This window comes from Macrobrachium nipponense, chromosome 23, assembly GCF_015104395.2.
Source record: "Macrobrachium nipponense isolate FS-2020 chromosome 23, ASM1510439v2, whole genome shotgun sequence".
NCBI lineage: Eukaryota > Metazoa > Arthropoda > Malacostraca > Decapoda > Palaemonidae > Macrobrachium > Macrobrachium nipponense.
In genome coordinates, this window is record NC_061090.1 from 80,666,285 (window position 1) to 80,681,284 (window position 15,000).

Consider the following 15,000-nt stretch of genomic DNA (forward strand, 5'->3'; position numbering starts at 1 on the left):
CAGGTTATTCGCAGACATGCCTGTACAGTACAGTGAATCGTCTTCTTTTGCATTTCTCTCTCTCTCTCTCTCTTACACACGCGCGCAGCACACACACACACACACACACACACACACATATATATATATATATTTATATATTTATATATTATCATATATATATATATCATATATATATATATATTATTATTTATATCATTTCTAAACATTAAGCCACATAAAGAGAACTACTATAAATCACTGTATACACACTGGCCAGGATTCGAACCTATTTAATTTTGGGTCTGAACATTAACTTTTTAGCCCTTTAGAGGACTTTAGCGGAGGCCGGTATCGAACCACGACCAAAATATATACAGTGGGGAGTCCCATTTTCTATATACTTTGCTACGACCTTACATGTAGATCAGTGCGCTACTAGTAAGCCACGTCAGCCAGAGATATAAAGCCTTGCATATTTTTTTCATTTAATTCAACTGAAATAGTTATAATCAAACGGCAGCTGATTACGCTTTTAAAGAAATTCACCCTTTAACAGCAAACTGAACGTGTGTGATGCCAGCTCCTACGACAATGAACAACCCGCGCAGCCAGAGGGACGATCCCAAGTCTAGATGTTTCCCTCGTTCTCTTTTTATCTAAACTCGACTTATTCCTGTTCCAGGAAGTGGTCGGTGATATTTAAAAACAATAAGGTCAAATAAATCTTTCAGTCAAACTCCCAGCAAAAACAACGAACACCCAAATCAGAGGAAATTATTTCTTTACAGAAGCTTCGTTACAGCGATTCCAAACTTCTTTTTGGTATTGCTGTACTCGATAGCATTAATGTATATAATGGTATAAATCCAGAACTATTTTGGGTGGGGGTAAGACAGGGTGATTTCAAATTCTGCGGAAACTTATTAAAAATCAAGAAAAAATGGAAAAAGTTCACTGTAGGACTGACGGCAGGTCGCAACATCACTCGCAATTATATTCAATTTGCTTTCAATTCCTGTTCGTGTCGAGCATTTGTTAGTGTGTGTGTGTGTGTGTATGTGTGTGTGTGGTAGATAAATGAATGCCACAATTCTCTGATGCTGTTTAAAATAAGGCGTAAGGAAGGCTAACAAAATTATCTTTAAACACACACACACACGTGTATATATATATATATATGTGTGTATATATATATATATGATATTAAATATATAATTATATATATATATATATATATGTATATATATATATATATATTATTATATATGTATACTATATGCATATATACAATTATATATACTATATATATATATATATATATATATATATATACCTATTTATGAATTTTTATCACATCAACCGTGATTCATATAAATCATTCGAGCTACAAATATCCTTTAATATCTAAATCGCTCTACCTCGGAATTGATATATTTTCATATATGTACCGAAGGGGAATTTTTTAGTTGATGATAATATTTCGTTCCCTCATCGGGACGGTGGTTCGATCCCATGAGGGGACGAAATTTATCATCAACTAAAAATTTCCCTCGGTACATATATGAAAATATATAACAATTCCGAGGTAGAGCGAATTAGATATTAAAGGAAATTTGTAGCTCGAATGAGATATGTATATATCATATATATATACATATATATATATTATATTATATATAATTAATTATATTTTATACAAATTTATATTATTTATTATATATTATATATATTATTATATTATATGATATATATATATATATTATATATATATATATATTATATATTATATATATTAGATATATAGGATATATATTATATATTATTATATATATATATATATATTATATAGTATTAATTATATATATTATATATATTATATTATATATATTATATATATATATATATATATATATAGATATAATAATAATAATATAAAGCTACATTTCCTTGACCCCTGCGGTTCCTTTCTCTCAATAAATAGAAAATATATAACATGTGGAGACGATAAAACTTTAAAATTCTTATGAAAATAAAGTAAAAAAAAAAAGAAAAAGAAAGAAAAAAAAGTCGAACTTGTCAGCCGGAGCGGGGCTAAACGACTACCTGGCAACTCACAGATCAGCTGTTTCTAAACATTGTGGAAGTATCGGAAGACAACGTCCGTTTTCTGATGACATCGTAACCTTTGCCATCAAAGAGCATCGCTCGCTGTTGGCTCCTCTGTTATTTAATGTTTCAGGATGATTCAGTTTAAGACCGATATTTCTGGTTGAAATAATATGTCGCTTTATGGAAAGATATTGTAGTAGGTTTCCGCAGTTATGTCCAAACGGCAACTAATAGTGAGGCAATGATGAATCCTATCTGCATATGTACACACACCTACGTGCATTCAGGCAATGAGTGTCACAGAGGTGATTTTTCTATGCTATACAATGAGTAGTTCGACCTTACAGAGTAGGAATATCATATTCTGACATGTACACCCTTGCCATCCTCTGCAAGCCAGTACAACGATTACAGAATAAAAAGAAAAAAAAATAGTGGTGGGCGGGCCGAGGCTACAACATATGTAGCTTGTATTTTCATCAGATATAAAAGTATGGTGGACATTTAATAAAAGTAACCTCAAAATTTGCTAGAGAGAGAGAGAGAGAGAGAATTTGTGTTATGTATTCCAGCATATTTATTCCACTTCTGTTTTTGTCATAGTATAAGGATGTTCTGTAATACTTGGTATTTCAGAAAATAACTTGTTTTTTTATGAGATACTGTTCTACGAAACCTTTAAATATGTCTTAAAAATAACCATTGTTGAGACACTAAAAATATAAACCCAGTGAGAGACTCAAACATCAACCACAACAAAACAAAAGAAAAATAGAAAAAAAAATGCTCTCGACCAATGAAAACAAAGACTATGTTAATCGGTTTTCTGTATGGCTGGTGTTACGGGCGAGGGGACGTGGTAACCACATAGGCAGTATAGTCACCAATGAAATCACTTGCTCACTTTTGCCTTGTGTTCTTATTGGTCTAAAAGGAGTCTCTCTCTCTCTCTCTCTCTCTCTCTCTCTCTCTCTCTCTCTCTCTCTCTCTCAGTAGTACTATCAACAACAGCCGTTCGAAACCTTTGAAAGTTGTACCATTTTCATTCCGGGGGACAAATACAGCTTTATATGAATGCGATACACTTAAAGGGCAACACGAACTTTGGAGCCAGGGAGACTTAAGATAAATTATCCATCAGAATTGAAAGATAGGCCTTTTTATCAACGTGGGGCTAAATTTACATTTCTCCGCTTCGTATAAGGCGGTCGTGTTACTGCCAAACCAATTTAGTCTTGATTTTCATATTTTCACTCTGTTTTAAGTGGGTGTAAAAGTCTTAGATACTAATGAACATCCTTAAACTGTCACTTGGTCATATGAAAACGAAGAAAACTTGAATCTGTCATTGGCTTTGTAAAAATAGAAACAAATACTTTTTTAAAAATCGTCTATCGTCATCACTCCTATCGTCATGGCTTGGATGCTCTCTCTCTCTCTCTCTCTCTCTCTCTCTCTCTCTCTCTCTCTCTCTCTCTCTCTACTACTTCTTATCAACATTATTTTTTCTTCGTTACGACATCTTGAACATTGCGCTGTTAACAAACATGGAAGTAAACGTTTTCCCCCCCAAAAAAAAAAGGAAAAAAAATCATTCTTATGGGAAAATAGAAAACGCAGACCGTGAAATTCAGAGTAATAGTTACTATAGTTGCCACTTACTGACTTAGAACTCAAAGGATTACTACTGGATCGTACCACCAGAGAAAGAGTATTTTTCAAGAAAGAAAAAAAGAAATAGATAAAGCTTCATAAATCTGTGGTTGACGTATGCTCATTACTAGGCCCCGGAGGACAGTAGGGAGCAGTTGCCAGGTATTCATTTTTAAAATCCACCTCCGAATGCCATGAACTGTTCACTGTAGCTCATGAATTCTTATACTAATCTCTAGGCCCCTGGGAGAGCACACAGAATGGTAATCCTGACAATTTATATCTATTTTCTAATTTTCCTTCAATCATTATATTTTGGTAATTTTAAAAGATAGTCACTATAGGTTGTAATTCTTCTTGAGAATGTCGCTTCGACGATACGGTTTTTTGATTCAACAAGATCGACGGTAAAGTTTCATGAAAATTAGGCTTATTTTAAAAATACTTTGCTTAGCTGAATGTAATGAATGGAGTACCTCCCCGCCTTCCCCATACCCTCCCCAAGGCCCCCCTCCTACCCCTTTTAAGCCTGGGTCTGGGATTAGCTAAGAGGATGGGATTTCTCTCCTCGAGCCAAGCCCAACTGAGGTAACGCTGCTCTCGGAAAACTATTGTGCACCAAGATTTATTTCTGGGCTACATTCCACCGAAATCCATGAAAGAACTCTGCGATTTTTTAGGGGAAATATGAAAATCAAAGCACACGAAGAAGTAAATGAAAAGGAAACAAAAGACAGACGATACACATTCGTGTAAATTCATATAATCATCAGTTGACGGAGTCAGTCATGGACAGATTTCACATGGGAGTAGCACACCTTGACCCGGTCAGGCGAGGAAGGAAAAATAAGCTTTACGCTCGACGGCATTCGGGTCATATCTCTTTGTGCTTCAGTTCCGAGTCGTCCTCGAGTTAGCAGACGGTCATTTTGACGGGGATATTTTCTCGGTGGTTGAAGACGATCTCGAAGTCTCGCAGCTCAAGTTATTGTTCCCGATAAGGCTTGGTTGTAACAAGTTGCAATAGAAGTGTGTGTGTATATATATATACTATATATATATATATATATATATATATATATATATATATATATATATATATATATATATAATACATATGTTACATGTATATACTATATATATATATTATACATATAGTGTATATATTTATACACAATATATATGGTGTGTACATTGTACTACAAAAGTCGTATACACTTATTGTCAAATAATGAGTGCGTGTCGATCTTACATTGTAAACAACTTCCACCTTGGAGCGATTTGCAATAACTGCAAGAAAGCGAATAACTGGTGTGCAATGCAAAGGCTGGAAATGCACATGATCTTGACGCCAGTCCTTGTAACTCCTTTTTGACCTCGAATGGGCTCCGTGAAGTTCTCCTTTGGCATTCCGCTACTTGAGAGCCCATTTTGCAATAGTCAGTATCGCTGCAGTACTTTCAATTTTTTCGCAGTTGCAAAGACTGATCCTACTACATTTATTTTTTGTAACACCAGCATACCACTACTGTTACTGTCACTTATTGTTGTCATTTTATTTCTAAACTCTTGTGAGGTGGTATGACTGATTCGTATGAACTTCAGAACTGTAACCCAGCAGGACAGTGGAGAGGAGCGAAAGCTCCAAAGTACCACCTGTGTCAATGCAGATGCCTCTTCCCTTTCCAAATGAAAGGAGAAGTAGTTACGCGTCGCGTCAGTTAGAGCAAGACCAAGTAGGTAGGTAGGTAGGTCCATGCCAGGCATTTTATTTCCTTCTCACGTTCCCTCTGATTCCTGAAGTTGTTTGATTCCAATCTTCTTCTTCTCCGCTTTATCCCTACTCGAAGTCTCTTCCTTCTACCTCTGTCCTGTGCCATTTCTTCCCGTACTCCCTTCTCCCTCAATATCATCTCTAATGCAATCTCTCCAGCTGGTCTTGGGTCTTCCTCTCCTTCGTGTTGTTTGACTGCAATGGTGGCCCTTATTCTTTATCCTTTATAGCCTAATCTACCAAGACCAGACAGCTGCGTCGTGCTGATGACTTCAAGGGGAAAGAGCTTCGTTCAAAGGGGCACTTCTCTATTCCCTCCTTCTTTGGGATGGCCGTAGGGAGGTATGTGTCGTCAGTGCACCTCACTTGATGCACTGCAGGCATTAATAAAAGGTTTTTGCTGTCTCTTCGGCACCCAGCTGCATCCGCTCTTTAGCCTTTTACTTTGCCCTCAGTCCTGCTTCCTCTCTTCAGTCTTGTGATCCAGCCGCTCTATCCATTACAGACGCTAGATCCTTTACTTTCTGGAGCTCCTTATGTCGCTGTCCAACCACTCCAACTCCACTTTTTTCACTGTCGTAAGCACCGAATGACCGAAAGTGTTCTGGAGCTTGTGGCCTGACGGCATACGTTTCCTCATCGATCATTTCAACCCGAAACTTTTTCTTTCCTTTTTTTTTTATCCTGTCGGTTATTTAAAAAGCCAAATGCCTATAGTTTGGCACGACAGTGAATGATGGTGTCGAATGGTTGGGCAATGCACTTCCTTGGCGATACGGGAAACCGGATTCTGAATTTCAAATTATATTTGCGACTGGACTGCTCAGCGATGTTGTCTTCTTTCTTGGATAGTATGATCAACGATGTTTACAATCTTCTCGAAGGTTTTTGCTTGAGAGAGAGAGAATTCTCTTCATATGATAGCAGGTAAACGTGAAATTTGACGGTCTTTCATAAGGGAGATTGATGGTTTTATTGGAAATTCGCGGCTGTACTGAGAGAGAGAGAGAAGCAGAGATCCCAGTTACCACATAAAAGTTCTCGCTCTCTTTCCCTTATGCTAGCCAGAAGCCCAGGCATGAAGGAAGAACCTGTCGTCCCTGGCAACGGGGCGTCCGGCATGCTGGAAGCGGCATAGCCAGCGTGGCTGCTCCAGACTTCAGACTGGAAAGAATCTACCATATGTATGTAAAGGAAAAAATTCCTGGAACTAACTGTCAGGCCCAAAAATATCCCTTTGCTTAACACTAATATATATATATCTATATATTAGATATATATATATATATATATATATATATTATATATATATATACATATATATATTATCTATCTATATATATTATATATATATCTAATATATATATATATATATATATATATTATATATATATATTGTGACAAAGTGCCAAGTATCTGGTTAATACACTTACCATTCATTAATTGTTACCTCACAACGGCCAGACACCTGAACCCTCATCACAGGTACTAAACGACTGAATACTCTAAAGGCAACAGTGATCCCTTAACAACTTACCAGCATTGCAGAAAATCAGACTAAGTTCATCAAAATAGGTGTGAGGTAATCTTGTAAGTAATTAAATTAATCAAAGGGCATCACTCCATCAACAACTTTAAAAGTCTAAGTATTTCCCTGATTTCAAAAGTCTTAAGTACTTCCCTGGTTCTAAGTCACTTCAAGTTAATTGAAGGAAAACAGATCAATTACCACTCTGTGTTTCTACCTAACATCAATATAATCATAATTAAATATACTGGTTAGAAATAAAATACTTATAAAAATTTCAAATACAAAAATTTATTTTTAAACTCAAAATTATAAGTGAAATTCACAATATCAGGGAAAATTACTGTTACTTGAAAACAAAGTAAAGTTTAATTAATTCTTGAATCAATGAAGTAAAATTAAATCAAAATTAATTTATCACAAAATTCAAGAAAATTAATTCAATCAAAATTCAAAAGTGTTAGGCAATAATTGAAATTTGGAAATTAATCCACAAGTGCTAAACAACAATAAAACTTGAAAAGAATTCTAAGTGCAAATTAATTCACAAGTGTTAAATTCAATTAAATGTGCAACGATTAAGTAATGAAAATAACTAAGTTAATTAAATTGTGAATGCAAATGAAAACACAGAAATATGTGGAAAATACCAAAATTGCAAAATGTACTAATCACACAGAATATAAAATAAAAACACACACTTCAATAAGAAAGTGAATAAATGCCCAAAACAAAAATCCCTTCAAATGAAACAAACACAAAACACAAAAATTTGCAATGTGTAAAAATGTAAATGGTTTCTCTCAAACCATTGTAACTATTAGTTATTAGTTCACTAAACCATAGTAACCAATAGTTGTTAGTTTCTTACCAAACCATCATAACCATTAGATATTAGTTGCAACTAATAAAAATATAACACACTTTACCTTCTTGGTATACCAATTTTCATTCTTTGCTGCAGCTTGTTTCACACTCACAAAAACAGGCGCCGTTACACGCAATGTTTGTTCAGATTCCACAAAAACACTAATCTGAAATCTACAAGTTACGAGTGACCATTTTACGTTACGTTAATATCAATTATGGCGAGGCAGAGAGAGATAGGGATCTGAACGCCTCGCAGTTCTAAGATGTAATGAAAACCCTCGTCCTTACGAAAGCTGGACAAAATTCTTCCAGAAGCTTCGAAAAATGACACAACTTTACAAAGAAACTGTGAAATCTGCACGTGGCATTAGCAAAGAGGTACGCGTATGAAATCAGTCTGTTCAACAAAGACATGTACTCAACCGAAACAGACTCGAGCAAAAGTCCCTATCAGATGTGATGACAGAATTCCCAAAAGACAGTGAAGACCTTGGATGTCTCTAATCAAACGTGTTGACAGGTTTTGAAAAATAACTTTGGCTGCGAACGGACAAAGATAAACTCTCTCTCTTTTTCTTTACTACGTTATATATTCTTTTTATATTATGTTATGCAAAATCTGAATACACATTTAAAACATCCTAATTCTAGGAATCTGAAAAAATGTTGCCAAACTCTACATAACATTTTATACAGTCTAAGAGGGAATATATGCATTTTGAAAGTAGTAATACATATATATATATATATATATATATATATATATATATATATATATATATTTACATGTATGTATGTATATATATGTATGTAAATATATGTATATGTATATATATGTGTGTATTTATGCATGTATATGTATACACACACACACACACCACACACACACACATATATATATATATATATATATATATATATATATAATATATATATATATATATATATATGTATATATATATATATATATATATATATATATATATATGATTATAATCTAGCACGTGATTCATTTATCACACATATCCACTGGTGAAAAATAGAGGCGGGATGTAGGTCCTGACCGGTTTCGACATTGTTTCCAAGCCATTCACGAAGGACTGATTCATAGTCTTAGGAGTCACAAATATATATACTACAGAGACAAAACTGATGAGCATACATACAACCGTTTGAGACTGCAGATCCACCCAAAGGCAGGTGTCAAGGTAGGAGTGGCTTTCAAAAATCATTGGGCTAAAATTTACAATAAATTCTCAAGGGACCCACCGTATGAAACAAGTGCACACCTGACAGGTGTCAGGGAGGCGGGGTTGGAAATCTCATTACCATTACTGCCCCCTTACTGTGTTTACAGGTATAATACTATTTCCATGCATCTCGACTGCCTACCTTAAAGTTTAAACAGTTTACAAATTCTTTTGATATTAAAGTATGAAGTTTATACATTCCTTGACTGATGTTCATATTATTGTTGTAACTTTCTTTTATAAAGCTAGATTCAATGATATTCATTTCCATTGCATTATTAGAATAGTCTTTTTTGCCCCTTCCCAGTTAATAGCATGATTGTTCTCACTAACATGTACAAAAATACCGTTCTTTCCCCGTGCATATCTCACACATTTTTTATGTTGTTCTTTTCTCTTTTTCAGTGCTGTACCCGTTTGGCCAATGTAAAAGTCGTCACAAGACTTACATGGAATTTTATACACACATCCTTTAGTATTATCGGGGGAGTTCTTGGTAAGTACCTGTTTCATTGTTTTATTGTTTTTAAAAGTGACATTGACACCAAAATTCTTCAGGAGATAGGGGATACCTTTTATATCATTATTATAAGGTAGTACAAGCAAATTTTTTGTGTTGTAAGGTTCTTTTTGGTTTTGATACATGGTCTTTTTTGCCGCTTCTAATGCATTGTTTAGTACACTGTCCGGATATTTCAGTTTCTTGCCTGTATTCCGAATCTTATTTATTTCCTCATCTATATATTCTGGGCTACATACCCGTAGTGCTCTCAGAAACATAGATGTAAACTTCGCCACACTTACGAACTGCCTTTGGGCAAGTGCCTAAAGGCGGTTTAAATACCTACGTAATCAAAGCCGTCCACACACCTAGCGATAGTGAAATAGTTTAAGAAAAACTAAGGAAAAAATCTCATGATAGTGACGCACGATGACAGGTCACCGTTGACGCTGTTGTGAGATTAGTGTGGCGTTATGCCAGCACGGAGTTACATCGTTAAGCATTGTCAAAGTAAAAATTAGATTTCTGTTACAAATGCCCAGTACGTTTCAGATCTAGTTTTCCCTCCGTAATCGAACATTCTCTTGGCTAAGTAACGGTACACAGAGGCTACTGAATCATTCAATAAAGGTAAGGTAAAGAGAGCCAGTTCAATTTCATTACGATGTTTTCATTAAGGGGAAAATTAAATTTTGAAAAGTTCGCCTCGGACGAGGTTACTTATGGAATATCCTCCTAAAATGCACTAAAGCCTTTGCATTCGAAAATGCTTGAGTCTGCGCTAGCACACGAGGGAATAGTGAAAGCCCCACTCCCATTACCCCTCACGAAACAAACGCGCCCACATGCATACATACAATTACAAAAGAAAAGCAGCTAAGTATAATTCATGTTATTGTAAACGAAAAATTTTGTTAAATCGTTCTTGCATTGACTGACCGCTTGATTGATTCATTGTATCCGGCGACATGAATACAGATACACATAAACACACGCACACACACGACACACACACACACACACACACACACACACACAGAGAGAGAGAGAAGTTCTCAATATTATAATCTGTAGTTTATAGTAAAAATCATTCTTGAGTATACTGCATTAATTTTCATACATGTTTATTTATTGTTATGAAACTGTCAGCATTAGATCTGGCAGGCATAATAAGCATAACTTAATCGTGAAGTCTTGACTTTCTTACATAACCTGCCGACTTTCTGTGAGAAGAGTGGGAAGTCTATTTATATCACGTGTCCAGAAATGTATCTCGTAACTTTTAGTATAGCATACATTTGTATTCTAATAGAATTTCTCTTCGATGATAAAAAACAACGTTTAAACACCGCAAATTCCTATGAGGAAAGGATTATTTAATGACTAATTACCGAGCCAGTTGTTGGGAAATCGCGAACTTTTAAATGGCCTCTCGTCAATTAGGCTTCAATTTTTAACAACGAAGAGAATGGTCTGGATTTGCGCCAAATGCTGCGCCAAACGCCATCTCTTGGCAAATTGCGGAACCAATAGTTTTTTCCAAAGGAGGGCGCCGCTTTGTTCAAAGGCTTAGTTACGTTTTATAACACTTCTTAATAGCCACCGGTTTTAACATTAGAGAAAATTAACAGGCCGTCGAAAGGAAAAATAGGCTCGGGTGGCTGGCATCCACCCTAAGGTCGGGATAGTAAATAAATAAATAAATAAATAAATAAATAAATAAATAAATAAATAAATAAATAAATAAATAAATAAATAATAAATTTTTTTTACAAATTCTGCTGAACTGAACAACAATTACTGGAAGTATAAAAGAGTAAACCTAAGATTCAAATAGATAACAGCAAATGCCACGTTATTATTTGATGATAGCATACAAGATGAAACGCCTGGTACCTCTCTCTCTCTCTCTGTTTCAATAAGCCCATCAACTTTGGATTCCTCGTGTTCTCTTCCCTTAATATCCATCCGTTTCCTTGCTGTTCCTGATGAAAGGGCCTCATGTGCGAAGTGTGCTATCTCACCGTCCATCGTATTTTCCCTTCGACTTTATGAAGGGCACAAGGAATTTCTGTCCTCCTTCTCTCCTCCTCCCCCCCCCTCCATCCTCCTACTCCCTAATCCCTCCATTCCATCCCTCCTTACTCTTCCGCCTCCCCCTCCTACTCTCCCTCCTCCTCCTACTCCTACTACTCTACTCCCTCCCCCTTTGGCCCAGGTCTGTATTCCTCGGATCCTCGCCGAGTCGGAGACATTAGGGAGTAGAGGAAAGTTGGTTTCCCATTTATGACTGCGACACAGCTATCTTTATTAAAGTGCCTCTTCTTCTTCTTCTTCTTCTTCTTCTTCTTCTTCTTCTTCGTCCATTAGATTCACTTACTTTAACTCTCTCTCTCTCTCTCTCTGTCCTCATGCAAGGCTTACTGGTTATGATAATACTAATGGCATGGTTAAAATGACTGAGATATCAGTCAAGCTAGTAACTCATGAAAATTGTTCTCCTTGTCCGTAGATCATATATATATATATATATATATATATATATTATATATATATATATATATATATATATCAATTCAAGCTACAAATGTCCTTTAATATCTAAATTCACTTTACCATCCCAATGATATATTTTCATATATGTACCGAAGGGGAATTTTTTAATTGATAATAATTTCGTCCCCCATGGGATCGAACCACCGTCCAAGTGGACGGGGACGAAATCAGGACAGTCAGTGACGCTATCCAATCAGCCAATCAGCGTCTCTGTTGGCTGATTGGATAGCGTCACTGACTGTCCTGATTTCGTCCCGTCCACTTGGACGGTGTTCGATCCATGGGGGGACGAAATTATTATCAATTAAAAAATTCCCCTTCGGTACATATATGAAAATATATCATTTGGGAGGTAAAGTGAATTTAGATATTAAAGGACATTTGTAGCTTGAATTGATATATAAATGGATCACGGTTCGATGTGAATTATTATTATAATATATATATATATATATATATATATATATATATATATATATATATATATATATATATATATACATATATATATATATATACTATACCATATATATATATATTATATACACGTATTATAATATGAATAACTTGATCACGAAGTATATAAAACGTGATGCTATGTATAAATAAAGGTTTTTTGCCACGAAGGAAAAAATGAAAAAGCGAGATAGCCAAGTACTTTCGGTCCTGTTCGGACCCTTTACTGAGGCAAACTGATTTTACAGAGAACAACATAGTCAGAAAGCTTAATTTACAACTGACACTACAAGATTAGCAAGCAATAAGGGCGATTTTCACTCTACAGAAAGGAGGAGCCGCCTGAGGGAAGCCTCACCTTGAAGGATGCCTCACCTTGAAGGATACATGCAGTAAACAAGTGATTTTCCCAGAAAACAGTACATTTGAAAAAAACACGGGAGCATATACATTTTAATTTAATATCATGAATTTTTACACAAATTTTCCACAAAAAAATTATTAATGAAAAGACGAAAGAAAATATAAATATATATATATCGAGCAAGAGAAAGAGGGAGAGAAAATATCGAACCAGAGAGAGAGAGAGAGAGAGAGAGAAAAGAAAGAAAATAATAACTATATACATGTGGGACTAATTTATTAGTTGTTCCAATTTAATTTTATTTTAAGGTACCTTCATAAACCAGCTTAACAAATAAATTATTGGGTCCAAATCGGTACACATTTCCAGACTAAGATTTAGGTTGTTTTTGTTAGTGATTTGTTAATTGCCGATTCCAGTAAATTTCTTGTAACATAATCATTAAATCTAGCAATTACCGAGGTATCGCCCCAATTAATACAATGAGATTTTTCACTCAGATGGATAAACAGTGCATTTGAAGTCTGGGCTGTTCTAACTGAATACATATGCTTCTTAATACGTACACATAAATTTTTACTGGACTGACCAACGTAAAACGATGGGCAATCCTTACAAGGAATTTTGTAATTTTGTAAATGGTATTGTTATTTGTTACGGGACTATTCTTAATTAGCATATCTTTAATGGTATAAGAGAACACTACATTAACATTAAACGATTTAAATATTGATTTTATGGTTTCAAATCCACGAAAATAAGGTAAGCTAGTATTTTTTAGGCATTTCTTTTTCATTAATAGCAACACTATAAAACTTTTTGTGAGCTTTTTGATAACATAAATCAATTAAAGGAGGTGGGTAGCAGAGATCGTTTCCTATCTTTTTTATGTATTCTATTTCTTGGTCCAGATATTGTGGACTCGTGATACGCAAAGCTTGTAGGAACATAGAAGAAAAAATTGAAATTTTGATATTAAGATGGTGGCCAGAATAAAAATGTACATATGTTAAATTATTTGTGGGTTTTCTATAAATACTGAATTTGCACTTGTAAGATTCTATGTATTATACATCTGGAAAGGGAGGGACCCATTGTTTATTTTCAATTTTCAACAGTGAATTTATGGATGGCACTAAATTATTCAATTTAGACAGTAAATCATTTACATTGATACCACCAGGTAAGACTACTAAGATATCATCGACATATCGGCACCATTTTAAGGGGATAAGTGTGATATTCGGGAGGTGTGTCTCTCAAAAAAATTCCATAATATAAGATTTGAAAGGAGAGGTGATAAAAGGTTACCCATGGCCATACCAAATATTTGTTGGTAATATTCTCCATTAAAAATAAATCTGCAATCACAAATACATAACTTAATTAAGGAAATTATGTGACTAACGGACAAAGGCAATTCATGCAGTACAAGTTCATTACTTAAATATTCTAGCACAGAGTCAATAGGGACTTTCGTAAACAAAGAACATACATCAAAAACTGACAAAAAATATCGCTAGGGTTTAGTACAATGTTATTTATTTTTTCCACAAGATCAAGAGAATTCCGGATGTGTGAATTAGATACAGTTCCTAGTAGCGGGGATAACAGTTTAGTAAGATATTTAGATAGTTTATAAGCAATTGATTCTACAGTACTAATAATTGGGCGCATAGGTTTGTTTTCCTTATGAGTTTTGACTAGGCCATATAAATAAGGTAATGAGGGACACTTTACAGTTAACTTACACAAAAGTTCTTTTTTATCTTTAAGAATTTGTTTGATATTGATATTAAAGTTTTTTATTACTTGGTCCAACGGATTTTTTGCGAGTATTTTGTAAGTTATTTCATCCTCTAGTAAAGCACTCTACCAGAATTCACCTGAAATTCCTGAAAAAATGCCTGGCGGAACAAGTGTTACCCAAATCATTGCTACCATACTGCATAAGAA

General features: G+C 34.8%; 1 protein-coding gene across 1 annotated transcript in view; it reads left to right on the plus strand.

The window, feature by feature from the left end:
- LOC135201991 (hepatic lectin-like) overlaps nt 1-15,000 on the plus strand; it is a 120,696-nt gene that overhangs the window by 71,397 nt on the left and 34,299 nt on the right. The window contains exon 5 of the mRNA XM_064231275.1: nt 9,572-9,662. Within this exon, the coding sequence (XP_064087345.1) occupies nt 9,572-9,642 (71 nt within the window). The 3' untranslated portion in view covers nt 9,643-9,662. The remainder of the gene's footprint in view (nt 1-9,571; nt 9,663-15,000) is intronic.